Raw genomic sequence first — 24,437 nt, 5'->3', positions numbered from 1 at the left:
CCAAAGACCTTACAGTCTTTGAGCACAAAACATTTTAAGAACTTGGTCATCAACTGGTTCAGTTCATTGATCTGCCACAGATTTCCACTGTGGTGTCAAATGAGGCACTTAATCCATCTAGGCTTTAGCTTTCCATCTGTAAATGAAAATTATGTAGGTTTATTCCCACCCTTAGTTTGTTTTGTTGGTATAGATTGCAAGCTATTTGGGGCAGTAACTCTCTGTAAGGCCTTGTCTATGCTTACTGGGAGATAGACACTGTAGAGATTGAGCTCCAGAGATTGATTTAGCATGTCTAGTAAAGACCTGCTAAGCCCACTGCTGGTTGTACTCCTGTTCACTCTGGTACTCCACTGGAGTGAGGAGAGTAAGGAGAATCAACTGTAGAGATTGTCCTGTTGACCACCTTCCCCCCCAACACACACACACAGTGGGGACACAGCAATTTGACCCCAGATATATCAACTTCAGCTATGGCATTCATGTTGTGTACCTAAGGTTAACAATGCCCCCTGGGGTAGATCAGGCCTAAGTGTATGCACAAGGGCAAACCCTGAACTCTAGTCATCAGTGTAATTCAAATATAAGCATTTAGGCTCCAGTCCTTTGACTTTGGTCAGTTCAAAAATTAAAATTACTGAATGCTGTTAACTTTGATTAACCTCAGTCAGAAGTTGAGGGTGCATAGCTTTTTTCTGGAGGCCTGGGCAGGGTTTAGTACCTTTTTTATCGTGTACTTTCTGTTAGAGCTCAAGTGATTTTTCATGTGATCAGATGCTGGTATAATTTTTGAATAATAAGGTTTTTTTTTTAAACACATCTTTGTGGCTAGATATGAAATTCCATTCAAAAACAAGATAATTGTTTCAGAATGATTCACAGAGGCAAGCTAAAACCTACTAGGCTGTTTGTAAGTAAGGATCATTGTTACTAAGGATGATTCTTCCATAGCATTTCTCAAAGATAGGATGGTGCTCATCTCAAAACCAAAAACAACAGTGGCACTCCAAACTGTATGTCCACCCAGATTTAAATGGAAATTAGGAAACTGGTGAATGGGAAACGTGTGTGTGTGTGTGTTGGGGGGCAGCTTATGATCAGGATAATAAGCATATTATTCATTGTCCTTCTCTGAGAACTCGGAGGTGCTGGGTTTGATTGGTTTTATAGTTCTTTTGAAGTTCTGGGGAAATCACATGCTTAAGTGCTGGTTTGAATTGTGACTATAGTACCCAATTTTCTCACTGGCTGTTTCTACATAGGCCACTTCCTTCGGAAATGGCATGCTAATACATGGAGCGAAAGATGCTAATGAGGCGCAGATGCAAATTCCCTGCACCTCATTAGCATAATGTCATGTGATTTGGAGTCTGGAAGACCATTCTTCCGGACTCCAAAACTCTGTGTAGAAGCGTGGCCCCGGGGGTGGGGGTGGGGGCTTCCGGAAGGAAGTTCTTCTTCCAGAGGCCCCTTCTTCCTGAAAATTTTTGGGAAGAAGGGGCCTCTGGAAGAAGCATGTCCTTCCAGAAATGCCCCTGGGGGCCGTGCTTCTACATGGTGTTTTGGAGTCTGGAAGAACGGTCTTCTGGACTCCAAATCCTGACGTTATGCTAATGAGACGCAGGGAATTTGCATCCGTGCCTCAAAAGCATCTTTTGCTCCATGTATTAGCATGCCACTTCCAAAGGAAGTGGCCTGTGTAGAAACGGCCGCTGTGATTAGGTCTTGTTCTGAGACCCTAGCCAACAAATTTTGCTACTAAGTGAAGAGTTAACTGTTGTGAATAATTCAGTCTTAACCAGGTTGACTCCTTTCAGGGGCTTGAGTGAGATGGACATACATACACAAATTGACAGGCTCATACTGTAAAGAGTATTTTCTAGGCCACAAAAACCCAGATGGCTTTTGAGATCCAATGGAAGAACAATCAAAACCACTATGTTCATGAAGAGGGTAAATGAAATCTTAGATTTACATAGATCGACATCTAAAACTACAGTCACAATAGTATTTCAGCATAACTATTCAGACCAACTTCCTACACACACTTTCTAGCAACATATATATTTATTATGCAAAACAAATGCTAAGGTTTTACAATTCATCATGACTTGGTATTCTGACTGGTGCTTACACCATGAATCTCTTTTATAGTAAGTACAGTATGCCTAATACTCCTTTCAGTTACACAGATTAACATTAAAATTAAATCTGTTCCCTTAACTGGTGCAAAACTATTGTATACAAAAAGAAAACTAGGTGTTCTGTAAGGCTATAGTCATTGACTAGTTTTTTTTAACCTCGATTGGTACCAGATTAAAATTTAAGTGTGACTTTTTTTTTTTTTTGTGGTGCTTGGAGGTGTTTATATAATGATTTTTCAACGGAGTAATTAAACTTAATTAAATATGTGCCATGAACACTGTGCTGTCACTAAAACAATCGCTGGCTCTTTGCCATGAATGTGCCTTTCGGAGAGTTAATAGATTCTTGCAAGTGTTGCAGTTCTTTAGAAACCTCACAAAGCAGGAACTAAATGTGCTGCAGAGAGTTCCTGCAAATTATACTTTCAACAAATGGCACCACAAGATGGAAAGAAGGTAAATACGTGTTTCTTACCTGAAAATGCTGAGCTATCCAAAGGAATGGCAAAAGGACTATTCTATGTAAAGACTAACACTTTAAATCAAGTTTTTAATTCTATGATGTTCAATGAACCGCTCAAACTCTCAGAACCCTGGATGACCACCTGCTATAGTAACCAGTCTTGAAAGCTATTAATATGTGAGGCAAGATTTTGATCACTATCATGTACGCTCTTTGAGATGAATGCTTCCCATTGGACACACCTTTTTTTCTCTACTGATTTACACAGTGTGAATTGAGGGTTGTGTTCGAATCCCTCGCTCCTCTCGGATTAATTTGCCACAGTCTAACTCCGTAGATAAGGTGGTTCCAGAGGTGGAGTTGGATGGATGGGTTTGCTTACATTGTAGTCCATAAAAGAAACAAAAGGCCTTGCATGCAGGGGAAAAAATGGAGAAAAAAAATAAGTGAAATAACAAAACGTATGAAAATGAGAGCTCTATTTTTTTAAACACTTCCATTATGGAAACAGAAAATGTAAAAGATGCTTTGTTATCTGTATGACACTATATTTTTCACACTAGATTGAAGATACCATATAAGTATCTCATTGATCTTTTAAGAAAAAAACAGATAGAAAACAGAAGGTCAGAACGATAGGCTCTGTGTTCTTTTTAAACAATCATTTCCCACAGTTATATTGTCACTTCACTTTAATGCTGTTGAAGATGTTCATTATGATGAGACAGATTACAACCTACTGCATGTTACTATGATATAGTAGCAGGGTTTTCATATAAACTGAATTTGTCACATCACATCCACACTGGTGTTTACCCAAATTATAGCTAAGTGAATTAGTAGTCTTCTTGGGATACAATTTTTGGCCTATTATTACTCCAGACATACTGTCCTACACACTTAATCCATTTCATTTATGCTACCAACTTTAATCAAGTGCCTTACCCTTGCTTTTTTATATATATAAAAATGACAGAAATAGAATAAGGGATAAAACCCATTGAAGTCAAGAGCTGGAGACACTTTTCATTGTGCATTTTAAAATCTCAGTTACCAGTTTTAAAAAACTTACAAGATGTCTGCTTGCTCTGGGAGGGGATCAGGTCTGGGGCAGAGGTGCAGCAGTAGGGTGTCAGCCCTGGGAAAGGGCTGGGGATTGTGGTGTGAGCTCCTCCAGGGCAGTGTGTAACTGATGGCGGCTCTTGGTTAGCTGCACGTGGAGGCTGAGGCAAGCTCCCTGCTAGCCCCACCCTAGATCCCTGCATGGATACAAATGCCTCTCCACAGATCAACATTGGCATCCAGTGATCCACAAGGATCTGCTGCCAGGAGACCCTGTGGCTAAGGGGGAGGAGTGTGGTGCCCCTACTTCTGGGAGCCAGCACCCCATGTTGGCAGCTTTTTCCACCCAACCCCAGCTGCGCTGACCCTAGCCCCACTGCCAGCCGCATCTCCTCTCATTTGGCCACAGCAGAACCCTGTGGATCAGTGGACTCTGGTGTCTGTCTGTGAGCAGACATTTGTATCTGTGCAGGGCTCCACACACCACTCTCAGAAGAGGCCAACAAGGTGGGGGGCCCCGAAGGTGGGGGCAAGGGTAAGGGCTCATAGTTCCACATGTTGCCCTTCTCTACCAGCAGTTTCCTGTTACCGGCCAATGGGAGCTGGGGCAGCACTGACAGCTGCTGGGAATGGGCCAGTGGCCTGGGGCCAGGAGTGGCAGGGAGCCTATTCGGTGTCCTTTGCAACTGACTGTGAGACTCTCCATGATGGACTACCTGATTGAGGTTGACCAGTTGGTGACCACTGCTTAGAGAGAGAGAGATCTACATTTGCGGAGACAGAAGAAGTAGTTCGCTGCCACTACCAAGGAGACAATCTAAAATTAGGTAGAGAGCTGCAGCTTTGTGTTTTTATTCCTTTCCAAATCCAACTGTTCCAAGTGTTAGGACCAAGCAGCAACTCTTCAAGAAATTAGCTAGGTTTGAATTTCCTGCCCAGCCCTGCTACGCAGTGCTAATTGAATCCAGTGTGACATACTTCCCTCTTCATGTTTAATAAATGTCTGTGCCTGTAGGGCCAGAAACGTGTGAGAAAGGTTCAACAACACAAGTGCCAGAAAAGACTCTTCATGGTACGGCTTCCTACGCCTTGGCCTCCCAGGCTCTAAAAAGCAAAACAGAAATGAGTTGGCAAGAGGACTCACCTGTTCAATATCGCTGTTTTTCCTTGACTTATAGATGAATTCTCCAATGGCCACAAACACTGAAAGAACAAGTCCAGCAGCAAGCACTATAAAGATGCCCCCAATATTCTCCACCCCCAGAGCACTGGCCTCTTTGCTGTCCTCCTCAGGGCACCCATTGCCCCGCCACCACTTTTCTTTCATCATGTGCAGCTTCCCCTCCTCCTGTAGCTGGAGAATGGCAATGGTAATTTTGTCTCTATAGGGAGACCCTGTTGAGCAAGGACAGACCAGTTAGTATTTGTTGCAGGTATTGGGGATGGAGACAGGAGGAAGAACACCCATTTGAGGCAAAAAGGCACCCTGATAATGATACAAATTATTCCTGCTCGAATATAACCCTATCACTTCTGTGCGAGCTTGCTCATGTTTGGATTGTTCCCTCATTCTAATCAGTGGCTAGCATCCACTAGTGACATTTGCACTGGTGACTGACAAAGAGATGCATCTTTCAGTGTGGATGTTCGTGTAGGAATGCTCTGGGATTTCTATAGATGCTTACAATGGACTTTGGCTAAGCCACTGCATTGCAGTAGATTTTTCCCTAAATCCCTTTTGTTTGAGCATTTCACGTTCTCCTAGACTCTTTTCTTTTACATCTATTCAATTTGCTTCAGCTTTTTACCACTGCATTTAAAACCTGGCACAATCTAAGCAAACACTCCAGTGAATTAAACAAGTTTTGGTCTTAGTTATGTCTTTGCACCCTTGCTTATGCCAATTGCACTGGATTGTTAAAACAGCTGAAGCTGGCATTGTATTTTCTTTTCATTCTGCAAAGTTTTGCCAGAATATAGGTGCAGACATCGAATGACTTGTGGCTTTTCTTTCTGTTTGTTGCTTTCCCTCTGCTGATGTTCTACTGGTAACTACATAGCAATGTATCTTACAGGTCACTTGTGGTAGCACTCAGGGAGTGCACTCAACTGCCCGCACTCATGGCCACACCAACATTTTAATTTTTAAATGGGGTGCCCCCATCCTCCCTCCCTCCCTGCTTCTCTGGGTGGCCTTTCCTGTACCCTTTGCTCCTGCAGGCCCAGTTGCATATTATACTTCAGGGTGGATATGTATTCATGACGCCTGGCAAGCAGAAGGCTGGAATCTTGTCCATCACTGCTCTTTGCTACCCTGTCCCTGCCTCCAAACCAGGAAAAAATAGTAATGGAGGCATTGAACCTAACTGACTAGCAGGAGCTGGTAGCAAGCACAGCATTACAAAGTGCAGCAGGGAGAGAGTTGGAAGAAAGCTGTAGCAAGGTGGTGTGAAACCAGCAGCCTATGTGGACCGACTTCCTACCATGTATGGACTTTCAACTAAAGGAAGCTTTGTCTTCTAGGCTGGTCTGTGCTACAGCTTACGTTGACCTAGTTATGAAATTGTCTGCATGTAAATTTCACTCCTGCTGATGCAACTTCCCTTCTATGCTGACTTCATAACTCTGCCTCCTTGAGTGCCACAGAGTCATGGTTCATGTAATTATGTTGGTGCCATGTCAGTGCAGATTCTGTATTGCTTATATCAATTGTTGCTGGTTTTCAGGAGCTTTCCCTCACTGACAGTACAATGGACATGAATGTTTCTGGTGAGGACACACAATGCTGATGCAAAGAGCAAAGTGTAGACGCACAAAAGTGATATCATTACTGTGGTGACTGAATGCCCACCTATGTTAGGTTGACTTAATTTTGTAGTGTAGAGTAACCATGGCCTGATAGTTAGCTACTGGAAAAAGTGCACTGTGGTCAATCACTTCATAGCTTATCAGTCAGCAAGAGAGTGATTTTCCTAATAATTTCACAACTGTATTTTTAGCTGCGGACTACGATGATTGCAATTCCAACTTGATCACTGCAAACAACATTGGGAATTCTTAATGGAGGGCCTGCAAGTTAGATTTTCTTAGGGTTTCAGGCTTGTAAAGATAGTCAACTAATGGACTTTTCAAAAGTGCTTTAGTGTTTTGGAAGATCCCACTCAGAATTTATCTACATCTTTAGATGCCTAAACACCTATGAAAATCTGTCCAAATGTCTCCATTCTCTCTAATATGCCATGCCATCTTGTGTTGCTGTGCAAAGATGTATTACAAGTAACTGTACTATGAATACACTATGACCCCTACCCCAAAGATTTTTATTTCCTTCAGCCTATTATATTGTCTAGTGGAACAATGTAAAAACATTCCAGTTTGTAGTGCAAGGCATTGATATCTTTCAGAGCACAGTCTGGTCCCACCAGTAGGATAGGCTGAGACTGCAGATGCCAAGAGAGATCAGATTGTGCAACATCTTTCTCTGTAACCAATGATCAGCAGCCTTTGTTTTGGGTATCCAGCAGTGAAGAGAAAATAATTATATTCTGTTTAAGAATAGCTTATTTTAATGAGCAGGCATTCTAGTTTTAAAAAAATCATCATATAAGAATGTTGCCAGATAAAAGGTTATTAGCAGTGCCTCCTGGAAAGTGAGTGCAATTGCCTAATCTTTAGGAGGGATTCTGGTTCCTGCAAGGGATGATGAGTATTAGCCTGAAATGTAGGCTGTCAGGCCTACCTCCTCTCCCTTAGCTTCCTCTCCTCACCCCCTGCCCGTAAGGAGAGTTGTTTTGGTCTGCAGATAGTGGAATATCAAGTCTTTTTCTTGCAGGTCAGCTGATGGGACGGAGGGGACGGCAAAGAAGGCTGGTACCCCCAGGCCTGGTATTTGAAAAGGGTCCAGAGCTCTGGCCACCGCCACTGCCAAAGTAAAGAGCCCTGCAGGGGCACAGAGCCAGACCCTCCCTTCCACTTTGCCCTGGGTCCCACTGCTAGTGTTGGTGCCCTTGGTTGTTTGATTCAATCTTGGGAGTAACAGATGCATCTGCACTTATACTTTCAGAATTTTGCCAAGTGTGCTTAGGGCATTGGATTGGAACTGTTTATTACTGTTTGTTATTACTGGAAAGTAGTGAAAACTCACACAAGTCCATCGCAATATCTCTTTGTTCAATATTTAATTTATGGCTTTGATGCTGTTAACAACCTGCAAGACAGCTTCTGTTGAAATAAAGCTCCCCACTTGCTTAGCTACCTCCCAAATCACTGATAATAGTTATTACGACAACTACTAGTACATGGGCACTGGCAGCAGTAATTGTGTAACCAGTGCTTATTTGCATGTAATGACATATCTTTAGTCAACTGAATTCCTCCTATGACGCCTTTTTGGAAATCTATATAAAATGTTGCCTAACCCACCGAAAGTCCCTTAAACCTGCCTCCTTGTCTAGGAAAGGACAAGAGCGAAAGCATTGCCTTAACCTGCCCCCCGCCCCCCAAAAAGAAACCCAAAGAAACAAAAAACAAAACAAAACAAAACAAGAAACCCCGAGCCCCAGAACTTATGGAGATTGCTCAGATGCAAAGGTAAGTAGAGTGGTAGGAAAAAATATTGGAATGATGATTTTTCCAATGGAAAATGCCCTTTTTGGAAAACAAACTTTTGATGGAAAAAAATCATTCTCTCTCTTCTGCCCAAAAATCTGCTTTTGTCAGAAAAATCAAATGACAGCTGCCTGCCTGGAATGGGCTTGTCAATTTCACTTTCTGCCACTGAAACTGACAAAAGCTTTCTGAGAGCTCTGTAGTGGCAGAGCACAGTGAGCTGGAACATCCACATTATAATTGAGCATCTCCTTAGAATGAATCCTGTGAGTCACAGTCAGCAAGCTCAGGTCAGCCCAGGGTTTTTAATTGTAATAGAGGCATTCAACTTGGCTGTCAGAAGGAAAGGCTGTTGTAATTTGACAAGAGTCTTTTGCTGGGCAGCTGCAAAGCTGGGAAATTTCACTTTCGTTCTTCTGAAGTTGAATTTTTCTTGAAAATCCTTGAGAAAGTATTTTAGGTTCATGTTTCAACCCTGTTTGGTATGACTTTTTTTCACCAAAGATGCAACATTTTTTTCACAGCAAAGGATTTCTCTTTTCTAGCCATCTCTAGTGCTAAAAGCCATGCATGTCCCCAGCTAGATATACAGATTTTTTTTTCAAGTACTTCTGTTTTTTCCACTTGTCTGAGGACAACATTGTGACCAGGCTTAGAATGTTCATGCAAATGTCTGAAGTGTGCAGGTATCTGTTTGTACCTGTAAAGTATAGGCATATTTGTGCATTTTAATTCGTAGGATTGCACAAGAGGAGGCTGAATAGAGGCTTGGATAAAAATTTATTTCTAAGAATTCTGAAAACCCAAAGTCCATTTATTTTAGAAATAATAAAATGGGATGGCCTTAGGACAGTGTTATTTTGGAAAAAGCTATTCAGGAAGAGCTATTCTGGAATAGCTTATTTCGAAATAACTTTGTTACACACAAAAGGTGTATCACACTAGTACTCAGCTGTTTCAAAGTAGTGTCCAGACACAACAGAGCTATTTCAGATTCGAGCCCTTGGATGCACTATAGCTTATTTCAAAATAGACCCTATTTCCTGTCTACACAACCCCTTTTTTGGCATAGGTGCTATTCCTCACAGAATGAGGTTTACCAAATTCAAAATAAACTGTCTGCTATTACAAAAATATTTCAAAATAGCAGTTGCATTTTATAGACACTTGCAAACTTATTTTGAAATAGTGGCTGTTATTCTGAAATAACTAAGGTTCGGACACACATGTGAGACAACAGCTGACCCCATTTCCTTTGGGAATTCATGTGTATCATGGGAGGATCCGCGCAATAATCTTGTCTAGGGTCTGTTTCAACTTTGTAATTTTTTATTAAAGTTGCCAAAGTGACATTTAAAAGTTTTATTTCAAGACACTTGGAGACTTTGGGCTACTTATTCTGTATATCCCTGAAACCTAACTGATTTTCTAAAACAGCATATTCATCATACAAGAAATATTTTACAATAAATTCCACAGCTGCATTTCCAATGGGATGTATTCTTTCCGAGGAGTGCCATCTGGTCCAATTATCGCTTCTTTGTTTTTAGTTTAAAGCACAGCAGCTTTATAACTGCTATGAAATTTTTGCCACATATGCATGTATGTGTGTATTTTTTTATTCTGAGGAATTTTAAAGTTTTGGTTCATACTCCTCAGCCAGAGAAGTTTGCTCTCACATAAGCAATGAAAAGATTATTTCAATGTCATTTCCATGGAATTTTGGCTAAGATGGGGGAAGCGTTCACTGTCAGGGGGGCAGACTTTCCACCCCATTGGCTCTCGGCCTATCCAGATCACGATGCTCCTTTCAGGAGTCTGGTTTGTCTTGTCTACTCCTAAATTATACTGACTTTAAAAACTTACAAAATCAGGCATAAAAACACAATTGTCACAGCCTGCTGTTACTGAGAAACTGCTGGCTTTTTCATTTTTTTACCACATAAGTCTAAAATAAACCAATAGGAATATAAATGTTGTACTTCTATTTCGGTGCATAATACATAGAGCAGTATAAACAAGTCACTGTGTGAAATTTTAGTGTGTGCTGACTTTGCTAGCGCTTTTATGCAGCCTTTTGTAAAACTAAGTAAATATCAAGGTCACTTAAATGCCCCCTTTGGAATGCCTCTTTGCAAGGCTGCTGAGCGATTGCTGGGCTCTGGGCAAGGTAGGAGAGTGGTTCTGCACTCACTGAAGTGGCGGAGGCTGGGGTTAGCTTGCCTCACAGGGCCCTTCAGAACTGCCTGGCCTGCACTGCACTGCACTGCAGTGGTGATTTAAACAGTCTGGGGATCCAGCTGCTGCCATGGTCACGGTAGCAGCAGCTGAAAGTCCCCGGCCCTTTTAGACCCCAGGGCAGCTGCCCCTTTTGACTCTCCCTGTCGGCAGCCCTGCCTCTGTGTACTTCTAGGGGTATGTGTGCTGCCCTGATCCTGACAACCACTGTTGTACCTCGCTCAAAGATGTCCCATGAAGAAACTGAAAGCATGAAGTCTGCGAACAGTTTCATACCTGCGTAAACGTGTAGCTAAGTCCATTGCAGACAATGGAACTGCTGTGCAGATGTAAACTGAGAAGAGACCTGGATACGACGAGCACATGACTGAGCACGACAAATATATTAAGCTAGAAAAAGCACTGGCTACACAATGCTCATTTGCAGAAGTACATAGTTGCTAACGCTTAGAATATGTATAGTTAGCAAAGAACTGAAACATAGCAGCAGCAAAGCAAGCAAATCCACTGAAAAAGGGCAGCTGCTGCTTGGCAGAAGTGAGGGAGCTGGTTTTAAGAATGCACCCAAAGCCCCAAGACTCCTGCTGTAGGCAAACAGTCCTGCAACACCATCTTGTCTTCCCTACCCAGGGCTCTGAAATCATTGCAAACTTTGGATATTGTTCTACCAAGGTGCACAGGCAACACTGCATAGAGTGTGATGACAACCCTGTCTAATTTCATGCAGCTTTCTAATGGGTATGTGTGTTAGATATCATATTTACCTTGATTCACCCCTCACATCCCCATCTTTGTACATAAAAAGAAGGCCCTGGAGCTAATGTGTCTTGGTAGCATAATTTAATAAAAGGGGATGGAGGGACTGAGAGCACCCAGTCACTGGAGAACAAGAATTTTTATCCACAAGAGCAGCAAGCTTACTGACTGCTTCTGGAGAGCACCAGCCCCACCTTAGTTGTCTTGCATCCTTACAAGCCACTCTCTTGCCCTGCCATGTTGTTCTGTTGCTATAACTGGCGCAAGAAGGGAGACACTGAATGAAAGAAGGATCCTGGAGTCTGTGGCTGGGAGGGGTGCTGAACGATTACAGAAAGCTCCTAATGGGCAGCCAGACATAAGTGCCCAGACTGTCGTGAGGTCCATTCATCATTAATTATCTTTAATATGTCTTACCGATAGGTGTTCCCACGCCATAGCCTTTAGAATCAATGAGTCCTCCAATCTGGGTGAGATTGCAGTTTCTCTGCGTCACATATTCTATGCTGGTAGATTCCATCAGCAGGGCATAGTCTGTGGTGAGCACCCGTTGGATTCCCTCGTCGTTGTTCTTCACCAGTGCGGTCTGTTGCCTACTGCTCATAAAGGCCCACATTTTTTCATATGTTGATATTTTGGATTTCTAAGGAAGGATAGTGGATTCAGCAGAAATGTTAGCTCACAAATTAGGCTTGTAAAACTTTTCTCCATTCCTATGCTTATTGTGAAGAGCGTCAACGTTGCCACCCACAGGTGGACTCAAACCTGGAGCTTAGTGCATCTAAGCCTCTACAGCGCCTCTTGCTAGGGTGGAGTGCTGAAATTTGAACTGTTCTCCTCTATGTACAGTCCAAGTGCTGGTGATACCTCCACCCTGTTTTTCTCTTCAGTTGTCCACCATCATTATTTGGGTTCCTGGTACTAGTGGACCTCCCAGCTCACATGGAGGGGGGCGGTCTTATAGCTGTGGGTGGGATTGCGCCCACCCACTTCTTGGTTCCCCAGTAGGACCACAGCCAATATAACGGGCCTATCCTGCTCTCACTGAAACCAATGTGCATCTTGCCATTGACTTCAAAGGGAGCAGGCCTGGGCCTTAACGTGCTGACGCCTACCATCTACAATCAAAGCTGAGGAATATACCGTGCCTGGCCCTTGCAGGGAGACTTGGGGGAGGATGAGGAAGTACATAAGGAGCATCCTTCACCTGATAGCTAGGCACAATCCCAGGGAGGTAAAGGACTGTTCCCTTCTTAACTCTGTTTGCATGGCACAAGGGAAAGGGAGGAGTTGAACACAGCAGAAAGCATCTTTGCAATCTTTGATAATGGTGTTGAGTACACACACTCTTCTTCACCTCAGGGGCTACAAGAGATGTTATCTCTCCTGATGAACACCTGGAGCCTCCTGTGGTCAATGAGACACTGCCCCGATGTTCAATGTGCACTTCTCTTCTAGTTGCAACCTACCCTAGAGTGCTTGCAATGCAGTAACATTCTTACCTGCTTATTTTGTATTAAACACGCATCTGTTTTTAATTACAGGTTGAGATTTGGTCTGCCAGTTAGAGCAGCATTACAGACTGTTCCTATGACCTGAATTTTGTCTTAATGCTTCATAGCTTTCCACCCATTTCACAAAAGCAAAAAACTACTGCAACTGTACAATTCAGGTAGACACCTGTACATGGATAGAAAAGTTGTTGCATTCATTGCTGCAGCTGAAATCCATTTATTCATAGCACATTTTAGCCAAAAATCAATATACCACAATGCTCTGCCTATGCTTTTTCTCCCCTCAAATTCTCCAGAGACTTCCCTCACACTTTTGAGTAGTACTTCATGCCCAGACTCTGGTATTATGGAAGTTTTCATCTGTTGGACATCTTTCTTTTCCATTTTCACTCAAACAGGCTCTGTTGCATGGGTGCACTAAGCTACCCCATCAGCAATGAAAGCAATAGTCTGGTCTCCATTTATAGAACAAGTGATCAATAAATTGGAGGTTTTATATTCACTAGCAGGGCTACAGCTGAAGCATAGTGCCCTCCCCCATTGCCAGGCATCCCCAGCTTCCCACCCGCACCCCGTTCTAAATCAATGCCAACTAGTCACCAGAGCAGCTGGAGCCACCGGGACTGCCAGAGTGGCCAGGCCGCTGTAGCTGCTGCTGCTGGAGCAGCCGCCAGGGCCACCATGGGAGCCGCCAGAGCTGGAGCCACTGGGGTGGCTTGGAGATGTTGGGGCCACCAAGACTGCTGGAACGGCTGAAGACGTCATCACTGGGGCTGCCAGGACCACCACTGGAGTGGCTGGGGCTACTGGGGCCACCACAATCAGATCCACGTGCTTGCCACAGCCACTGAAGCCACCACTGCCGCCATGCATTTCTCCCACCAAGAAGAGGGATGTGTGCGCAAAGCAGTGGATGGCACTCCCACAGTAGGAGTCACTGCCATGGGACGGGTGGACAGACAGCTCTCCTTTTATAATTTTTTTGTTGTTGTTGAAATATCAAACACTTCACAACTGCCCAAGGACCACACTCCCGCTAATCACGTAAATACTATTAGAAGATGACTCATTTCCCTTTAGTCTGGTGCATTTTCAGTTACTTTAACTCACGGGTGAGCAAACTTTTTATCTTGGGCCCCACTTTTTGTCCTGAAATTACCAGAGCTCCCCCCAGCCTCTCTAGTGTAATCTAAACTGACGGACATTTTGGTTATGTTTATATGGAAAAAAAACCCAAAAAACCTTTCGGCATGTTTAAGAAAATAGATATGTAGAATGTAAAACCTTAATCAATCAGTATATAAATGTGATTAAACATACATAAAAGTTTCCGTTTGTGGACATGGATACCTCTGTGTGGGGACTCTGGCTAGGCCGAAGATGATTGTTGTTTCTTGTACTGAATGCTGGGTAACAACAGGTTCCCAGTAAACTAAATTGTCTTTTTACTGAAGCGCCTATTCAGAGAACTGCTCCAACTGCAATTTTCTGGCTACAAACAACCAGATTGACTGCTTGGTGTTTTCTCCAAAGTCTCCTCTTCTGCCTCTTACAGTCCTTCCTCCAGCTTGCCGACAGTATCCTTGCCTATCCTAGGACTGGGACTTGCTGTGAACCGGGCAGCCTGTCTATCTTTCTGGATCAAAAGGAAGACTCTGAGCCAATTTAAAACCATCCTGTTTATGCAAACTCCATTTCTTTGTTGGTCCTTAGAGAATATATTTTGAACTAGTGTGTGCAAAAATTCAAACGAAACCAGTTTTCACCAGAATTTACAGGCTTAGCAAAATTGAAGCATTCTGTGGAGCCAGTTCTGATGGAACACGGCATGTTCTAGGTGGATATTAGGTAAAAACTATTTCACCAGGAGAGTGGTGAAGCACTGGAATGCTTTACCTAGAGATGTGGTGGAATCTCCATCCCTAGAGATTTTTGAGTTTCGGTTTGACAAAGTCCTGGGAGGGATGATTTAGTTGGGATTGGTCCTGCTTTGAGCAATGGGCTTGGACTTGACCTCCTGAGGTCTTTTCCAGCCCTATGATTCTGTGATACCTATCTGCCTGGTGAGAAGCAGTGTTTGCAGGGTCCATGGCTCCCGGGCAGCCCGCTGTGCGGAGTACTACATTGCCTTTGAGGAGAATTTCAATTTTGTTAGGTCCTACTCCGTACAAAATAGTTTGGAACAGTTCTTGCATAAAAATGGAATGCCCTGTCTTTGCACAAGGAGGGATAGAGGCATGCATTTCTTAAAGCTGCTATGATCTTTTTTTGCAAAAATGTGTAGAGGTTTGAAGTTTCTACTGAAGCTAGTATAAGGTATTCAACAAGAGTGGAAATATGTTCAGAGGTGTGTGTTTGAATAGTGTGTATTCTAAATCAACATCAGGAAGGTGAATGGGTGTGGGGATGAATACATTTGAACAGTTCCTAAACAAGTGATGTAATCACATTTTTCCCACTCACTCCTACCATATTCCCTATATACTAGACAGCTTCTCAAGTAACCCCTTTTTGGGATTTCCTTTTAATATTTTAAACAAGTTATACGTTTCACTTTGAGCTTTCTGTAGAATTCAGGTGTTTCATCAGGGCATTTTCGGCTTCTACCCCTCCTCCCAGTTCTTTTTGCTTTTGAGTCATCTGTATCTTAGGGTAGGTCTACCCAGCAAACTTATTTTGAAATAACTATTATAGCATACACACAACGCAACTGCTATTTCAAAATACTGGTTGGCTTATTTTGAAATTGGTAAACCTCGTTCTGGGAGGAATAGTGCCTATTTCAAAATAGGTGCTGTTAAGACAGGGAATAGATCCTATTTTGAAGTAAGCCATAGTGTGTCCAATGGTTCTATTTTGAAATAGCTTCTATGAGTGTAGCTGCTGTATTTTGAAATAGGTAAGTGCTATTTTGAAAAGCTATTTTGTGTGTAGCAATGTTATTTCGAAATAAGCTATTCTAGAATAGCTCTTCTGGAATAGCTTACTTCAAAATGAGGCTGACCACCCATAGCCAATAGCATCAATTTCTATTAGCAGTGCACATCTGGATATGATTTGGTGCACATAACAAACTTTATTCCACTCATGGATGGAAAAAAAAAACTATAGGGAATGTTGAATCAGTCTTTCCTTCTTACTGTCCCAGAAATAAGCCAAGTCTTCTTTACTTTACCTGGTAATGTATATGTCATATATATAAAATTACAGATGGGGCTGACAGCACTGACTGACACTTGGTTGACAGACAATTTCCATTATTGGTGCCTGTTTTCAGTTGCTTTGAACTTTGCCAATCATGTGATTATTTAGCTTAAATTTTTCATGTTTAAGTTCAGCCTCAGGCTGATTTCTTGGAAAATTTTAGCCACAACTGTTTCCAAGAATGAGGCTAGAGAAGAATGTTACTCCATCCATATTACACACAGGTGATCTGTTTATTTGAAAAGCTCTAGTGGCCCCATGCTGTGGAGCAGGGGCTCAAAATTTGGTAGGGGGTCCCCTTAGTGACAGGGCTGTGCCTTTGGACATCCCACTGAAAATCTGCTCAAACCTGGGAAAGTTATAAGCCTTTGAAAAATCACAATTTGCACATGCTCAATAAAGACTACCTAGATTTTTTAGCAGTTAATTTCCCCTCCAATTCTATGCACACTGGGCATATACCAGCCTGCCCAGAATTAACTCTGCAGCTGCAGCTCTGGGATTTTCTCTGCAGTTGCAGCTCTGGGCAATGGTAGGCACAGGCACCTGAACTGAGAGTAGGGAGCCTATGTTTTGTGTGCTCTCAAGGACACCCTATTTCCCACCCCATTTAAATTAATTCCTAATCGTTTCTCATTTACTCCACCTAGCACACGTCCAGAGGTGGAAATGAAGGTACCCTGGGAATATTCACTATGGTAACATAGGTGCCAAGTGAGTTTAGGTTTTTGTGAAAGCCACAGGTTTTTGGATTGTAGCTCCAGGATACTGTTCCCGTGTGATGCTAGGCAAGTCATTTAAACCAGCCCCTCACAGCTGCTCACTAATTTTGCATCCCTCTTTTCTGAGTCCCTGGCTTGAGAATTTGGTGTCCGATGTTCTGAAATATTGAGTGCCCACAGCTGCAACTGAAGTCAATAGGAGCTGGGCTTGAATATATTATAGCCCTGTGTGCCTCTGGGTTACAATATGACACAGGTAATGTTAATTCTGGCACTTCCTAACTTTTGAGTGTTTGACTTTGCAGCCCTATTTTATTAATGGAATTTTTAGTATGTAATTCTTTGTAAAGCATGAGAGATGTACAGAGTACTTTACAGACATATAAGAAACATATCCATATCTCCAGGGCACTTTCAGTCTAAATTTTATACATGCAAAGGTACAAACTATTTATAACCTATTACATTGGGAAGATAATTTTCCTCTCTCTCTACCTCTGTCTCCCTTCACACCCTTTGTCTCTGGTCTGGGCACAGTCTTGCTTTATTTTCACATATTGCCTAGCACAGTGGAGCACTGATCACTTTAGAAGATACTTTAGTTAGTTGGATTAGCCTTGAAGCAGAGATACAAATGTGACCCTGTGGTCAGTATACAGTATAACTGCCACTGCTTTTGACCCCATATCTTCTGCTGCTCCCATCTGGTCTCTATAGAGTGCAGCCCCCCTTTCTGTTTTATGAGAAACAATCGCATTCCAGGCACATCCATTGTCCTGGCACTACCAAACCTTGACCTTGCTTTAAGTTATGACAAGAGGAAGCTGCATACCAAAAGTGAGGTCCTAGTTCTTACTGTTTTGGAGGAGTTCTTAAACAGATGGATGGACAGCCAGACATTCTCTGAAATATAGTTAGTAGGTAGTCTTGTGGTTAAATTACTGCACTGAAATTTGAGATCTGGGTTAAATTCCCAGATCTGCCACAGACCTTTTTAAAAATACTTAAGATGTCAGACTGACAATACCAGCAATGGAAATTGTTTCTTCACAGAAAAACTATGACAGAGACAGCAGGAGCAATTTTTTTCCACACATTGCTTCACCAGTGTGAGTCATTCTCTTCGGTGGGATGGCTTCCTACTGGGTCGGTAAAAGACGCTCAGATGCTACATTGAGGACCATGACCTTAATCCTTACCTAGGTACATTCACTCCTTGGATTCCTGCCAGATGTGCCAACAAAGCTGCTCATTAGTACTGAATGCCATGGGATGTTTTATATATTTTCACATTTATGACTTGTTGGTATGTGTATTGACATTTTGTGAGATCAATGCATTTTATGCGAATTAAATTATCAAAAGGAATTCAGCTATCTGCAGAAACAATTGCATGAAAATGACCTTACACTTTATTACACTTGATATCTGTATATTTTTAAAAATGAATGGCTTATTATCTTGGTGGATTATTGAAAAAATACATCTGCTGCTTGAGCTAATAACTTATTACAAACTTTGGCGCAACAGTCCCCTTTTTATAAGACTAAAGAATAGCTAATGGTAGTTGGCCGTAATGGGACAAAACCACCAAAGTCATTCTTGCAGAGTTTCCACTAAATTCTGCACAGGTTTTCTTACCACCCTTACCCCCCTACACCGCATAGATTTTTGGGAGTTCCACCAAACATACAGGGTCATGCCAGCTCATTGAGGGCTCTGAGGCAGGTATGTTGTTCCAGAGTCCTTTATCCCCTCTTGTACTGGACCTATTCTAGTGTAACCACCCACAGGTGGACTTGACCTGGGACCTCTGGAGCTTAGTACATGAGCCTTTACAGTGTGAGCTAAAAGCTAACTCCTTCTCAGCTAAGGCTGTAGAGGATACTCATTCTTTCTCTGTGTAATTGGTCTAGGTGCCACCACGTGGGCCAGTGAACTACAGCCCTAGGTGTGTGGATTACACTACCTGGGAATTTTCTGTATTGTAGCTGCCTCAGAGCCCTCAATTATTAGGGAGCAGTGAGTGCCACGGTATAGGGGATCATTCATAAAGATATCATAGTGTCACACTGTAAAATATTGGTGGCAGTGTCATGCTGGTTGGACGCAACCTCCCCCATCACTTGTGTAGATCCCTGGCGGACCCTCTGGCTCAGGGATTTGTTATAACTGTCAAGTTTTACTAAACTAACATTTTCAACGTTTCTCATTCTGTTCCATGTTTCTGGCTCTGTTAGTGAAAGGCTGCAGTTCTGACAGTGCAAAGCCACCTGCCACCATCTTACCTTGAAGAAGGTCATTGTTGATCCATCTCTGACAGCCCCATATTCTATCTTGGTTTGCTTTGCCAGATCATCTGCTGAATCAATGGGGGATTCCATTCTCTCAACTGTTAGGAAGGCAGCCAAATTGGCAGTGTAGGATGAGATTATGATTAAGGTGAAAAACCACCATATTCCTCCAACTATTCTGGTAGAAAGAGCTTTGGGCATCAGCTCTGATCCTGTTATAACATCATCAAAATACTCATATTAAAACACATTGAAAGAAGTCTCTTTTTCTGACAGTACATTATTTGTAGGAGCATAATGCATGTATGAATTCCAGAATAGTAAACCTACACAATAATCTCTAACATGCACAGCTAACGTTTTTGATAAAATACTTTGAAGGGGATGTATGCCATGATACCTAACAAACACGATTACTCGTGGTTCTGCAAACCCATTTGTCTTTGAGCTAATGTCACATTTGGAGTTCACACAAAAACACCCCAACAAGCAGTTCTGTGGCACCTAAAAGGCTAATAATTGTATTTATTAGATGTTGAGTGTTCAGGGGTAAGACCCCCTTCTGAAGCTCATTACCTAATACATAAAATTGGTAGTCTTTAAGGTGCTATAGGACTGCTTTTTTTGTGAAGCTACATACTAATATGGCTACCCCTCTGAGACTTTTGTAGTTCACCTTTAGACCCCTAGTGAGCCATTTATTGTATCTTAACTGCTTGTTACATGGATTGTCATGAGCCTTTAAGCCTTAAGCCTTCAGAAGAATAATACAGTAGAAACTGTGTTTTAAACACCTCAGGAATGGCGGTTGTTCCCAGCTCTGAAATGTTTGCAACTCTGAACAAAAAACTATGGTTGTTCTTTCAAAAGTTTACAACTGAGCATTAATGTAATACAGCTTTAGGATTTCATTATGCAGAAGAAAAATTCTGCTCTCCCTTAATTTTTAACTTATTGTATTTAATACAGTACTATAGTTTATTTGCTCTTATTAAAAATCTTTGCTGTGGCCTGAATGCATATATTTGCTTCCAAATGAGGTGAGTGGCTGGGTGGTCAGCTCATAACTCTGAGGTTCTACTGCATCACATTTGCCATTTAGTGGAAGTGCTTTAAGAGAAGGGGTTAGTCTGTGTTGGTTGTCTATGTATCAAGGGGCGTATTGTCCTGGAGCCCCCTCTCACAGAAATACTACAACTGCAGTCAGTAGCAGTCCAGTAAAGTCAGTGGGACTTACTCAAATGAATAGGGGCTGCAGGAGTCAAGGCCTAAAATATGTCTTCTTATAAGCCTATGCTTTGTTTTAAAGTTAAGAAAGGTAAAGCAACTATATGGTCCCTTCCTAATCTTTACATGCTGGTGGTTAACATAATTAGTAATAAATTAATCCTAGTTTAAAGGGCAGGATGGCTGAAATAGTAGTGGCACATCTTACTGCATGCACCTTTCACATTGTGAGATTAGGACAATAAACAGATAATTTATAAAGGCATGTAATTGACTCAGGAGTGTTTGAAGTTGATTCGAACTATGAAACAAAGTACTCCTAAATACTATGATCCAAATTCTGCCCTCTTTGACTCAGCATGCAAATTTGCTGACTTCAGTGAATCACCTAAAGTAAAGGCCCAGATTCAGACAAGTACTTGATCATGTGCTTATATGCAACTGACTTCAGTTTAACTTCAAAGTTAAGCACAGTGCATAAGAGCTTTGTTGAAATAAGGATGGACTTATGCGAATGCTTAAGTGATGGATGAACTGGGATCCGAGGGTGTACAAATTTGACTTAAAATGTTGATGATTGTTGTTATTAGAGAAGGTTCCCAAGCGCTATATCTTAGGAGTTACATAATGATTTATGTAGGAAGTTCAGACATTTCACAGAAGATATTTAAGGCCTTGGAAGATTTGTCATAAAAACTGTACAATTTGAGCAAAAAAAAATGAGAGAATATTAATCTTCCAAACCAGGAGCAAACAGATTTAATATAGTTTTTTGCAAATGTAGATACACACATCCCTTAAAGGTCAGAGCTAAGCATAGTCCAGGGCTCAGAGTACGTTGCTGCAGTTACCAAATTATGATCTGCGACAGCAAAACAGACTTCCTGCAGTGTGTAACCTTTGCGTTGTATTGATTTTAAACTAGGCCAACAGTCAAAAGTAGAGGTTCTATTTAATTTTGGGAATCTTAATGTATCATTTCAAGTGCTGCAGATTCATCTAGATTTATGTTGAATTGTATTTCTTTTGGTGCTGCTTCAGACTAGACTTATTTAAATGTAATGAAACTTTTTTTTAAACTCCCAAGGATGTATTGATTTCTTAACTATAGTTGACCTATTAAACGTAAGAGCAGGTTGCAGTGTACACGGATTCAGATCTTCATGGAGAGGGCATTTTCTCAAAACCTAGATAACTGTGGGAATATAAATGATGTAGTTTGAGGTATAATATCTACCTTTAATATATAGCAATGGGTCATAGCCAACTAAACTTCAGAGACCTTAGCAGTTTTCCATAAAAGCTGGTAGTGCATCCTTGTAGTGAGAGGTATCTGCTAACAGGTGTAGGTGGAGAAGCTTTTGCTTACTGTGGCTCTTTTGGCAAAATTATAATACTTCCAGGGTTTTCTCCAGCAACAAACTAGCTGTATAAGAGAACCAGAGAATCTTTAAGCTAAGGACTGTGCACTGTAACCTGCCACTGAGTGTTTTAAGTAGGGGGATTGATCTTGCAAGAAGTTAAGCACCCTCTCCTTTCAGGAAAGCCATTAGGAGTTAAGTGTGGGGCTCAGCATCTGGCAAGAGCAGGCCCATGGTTATTTTGTTATTCACCATCTCTTGGAAACCAGTTCAGCAAAGTATTTAAGCACATGCTTTAGACCCATTGACACGATCTTCTGAGACTTAAGTTCTACTTTTTAAATGTAAGACTGTGCTTATACATTTTGTTGAATTGGGCCTTAGCTGGTAACTGGAGTTTTAAAAAGTAATAATTTCATATATGCTGACTAAAATTAGTATGCCATGTTTGAAGACCAGAGGAAATAGCTGGGTTGAGAACTTTAGGGGAGTGGGGAAATAACATCTATGTAAAATGTTACTAGCAAGATTCAGGGTCAGAGACAATACTTGCTGAAATCTCTCTAGTGCCTTTTTATGGCAGACATGACAGCCAATCCTGATCCAGACTTTGCTCACGCTCTGTAGAAAAGAGAAAGTCTGATCATTACATTTTAAAATTTAATGAACAAGTGCCTTCCAATTAAGCACAAGAAGCAGCTGCTGTTAACAAGAAAGAGCATAACAATAGATGCAGAGGTTAGCAACCATTCATCTCTTGTTCAAACTCTACATGTTACTGATGGTGCACTCACAGTCACAAGTACCACAAGTTTGTACATGGACACATTTGCTTCACCTGGCAAATGTTTTGTTAAGTTTCTTAAAAGATAAGCAGAGTCTGGTTGGGGCTGACTGTCATGTACCCAAGGTAGTGGTAACTAGCAGACACTGCATCCCACAGTTTGCTGTGGATGATGGTAAACTCCAAAAAGGCAGGACATTAAAAACACAAAATCCGGGGGCACTCTCACACACAAGGCAGTCACAGTTACAGATGCACACCTGCCTGGTACTGTAAAACCTTACTCTGTGCTTCACAGATCCACTGGAAAAAAACAAACACCTTATCTCCAATCTTCTTCAACATGATTTTGATCAGGATATATGTTCTATGGATACACTAATAAAACTGTACATGTTATCCTAGTTACAATGCAAAATTTCTTCACTACATTAGGAAACATCCTTTATTATTTTACAAAACCCTGATTGATATTCATGCCTATGGAAAGAGTAAATTGTACCTGAAGAAATGTAAGTATTCCTTACATAAATATTTGGGAATTTAATACCGATGTGCTACTGCAACTTCATCTATGTGTTTGTCATAAAACGTATTCAGAGATGTTCAAGGGACTCCCACATTGATACAATAGCCCTTTAACGGGAAACCTCAGAAAACACACACACCAATAGCATAAGTGTTTAGCACAAGTATCTGCTTGACTTTCCATATCGAGTGCACTTCGCTGCCCTTCATTGTCAAGCGAGTATCTGTGTGCAGTTTCCAAAATTCAGCAGCAACTGAGACGTGACTTGGTTAAATTCTAAGGTTGGATGCTTTTACAAGAGGATGGGACTCAAACCTGCAGAGAAGCCAATAAAATAGGGTTTGGTTTGGTTTTAAATAAAAATTTGACAGTTGCCAACAAAAATTAACAATCTTTTTGAAGAAATATCTTTTGACTGGCTCTTTAAAGTATTCATTCCGGAATTGCTATGGCTATAACTGTATATATTGGGATGGAGCCTAAGTTAATAGAGATTTTGCCTGTTTTTAGTATGGGAAATTTAAGTTTATCACCAAAATAAGTACCATTGTAGTCATCTTGCTATTATTTTATGTTTTGTCCACATACTCTTCCATTTTAGACACTTTATATTTCACTGTATGTTTTTCCTTCTAATTTCTGCTATTGCCTTATTTTGGGATATCAGCAAGTGTCAGTTTCATTTCCCTTCCCTCCCTATCCCAGCTCCACTGATATGCAATCTGCTTTGTTTAAATTCTGAGATCAGGTTTTACAATATATATATTAACTACAGAGGGTGGAGTTTACCAGCACAGAAGCCCTTGAGCAGACTGTGGGATGTGTGCAATAATGACGTGTGACCGGTGTACCTTGCTGCATGAGAGCTCCAACTCCAAACCAGAAACTATTTAGTAAAGTAAAATTGTTTTCCACCACATCTGAGTCAGGGTTGCACGGGTGGGGGTTATACCACTCATAAGGTGTAAACCTGTGATAGTTAACAGAAACAGTCTGTAAACATCAGATAAGCTGCACACTGAACCAGCAAACCTGCTTAAGAATGCAGAAAATGAAAAGATTAATGAAGAAAATAAAATAACCAAAACTCATAGAAACATAAGTGTCCAGCTACCGTATGCAAGCTGCAGAGCAGCACCACAGTGCAGGGAGTGGCTTTCAGAGCTCCAATTTTAGAGTAAACCTTACTTCATAACTCCTAACGCTCTTGGACTATAATCCTTGAGTATAAAACTACCGTTTCTTGTAAAATTCCCGACCATTCCCCTAGCCCCCAGTTGATGGCTTGCAAAGAGGAGGGTGCACTGATTCCATGAAGCTGCTCCCTGGTGAACCATGATAGAATAATGCCACTCTACATGCACTGGCTTTGGGCTTGATGAAAAAATACTTTACAAGACAAGTGAGGTTTAGACTTGAATTTTTGTGGCTTTCTCTCCAATAGGGAGGCTACAGCACTTTGATCAGATATTGCTACTTTGAGAGGGCAATTTCAGTGCTTAAAAGCAATATAGGTATGTCTTCAGTATCA

The 24,437-nt window shown here is 41.6% G+C and overlaps 1 protein-coding gene across 1 annotated transcript in view; it reads right to left on the bottom strand.

Moving 5' to 3' along the window:
- GRIK1 (glutamate ionotropic receptor kainate type subunit 1) overlaps positions 1 to 24,437 on the bottom strand; it is a 248,748-nt gene that overhangs the window by 7,945 nt on the left and 216,366 nt on the right. The window contains exons 13-16 of the mRNA XM_074983450.1: positions 23,758 to 23,876; positions 19,000 to 19,217; positions 11,689 to 11,914; positions 4,814 to 5,064 (exon numbers count right to left, since the gene is read on the bottom strand). Of these exons, the coding sequence (XP_074839551.1) occupies positions 4,814 to 5,064; positions 11,689 to 11,914; positions 19,000 to 19,217; positions 23,758 to 23,876 (814 nt within the window). The remainder of the gene's footprint in view (positions 1 to 4,813; positions 5,065 to 11,688; positions 11,915 to 18,999; positions 19,218 to 23,757; positions 23,877 to 24,437) is intronic.

Source organism: Carettochelys insculpta, chromosome 1, assembly GCF_033958435.1.
Source record: "Carettochelys insculpta isolate YL-2023 chromosome 1, ASM3395843v1, whole genome shotgun sequence".
Lineage (NCBI taxonomy): Eukaryota > Metazoa > Chordata > Testudines > Carettochelyidae > Carettochelys > Carettochelys insculpta.
This window is presented reverse-complemented; position numbering and strand designations above follow the sequence as displayed.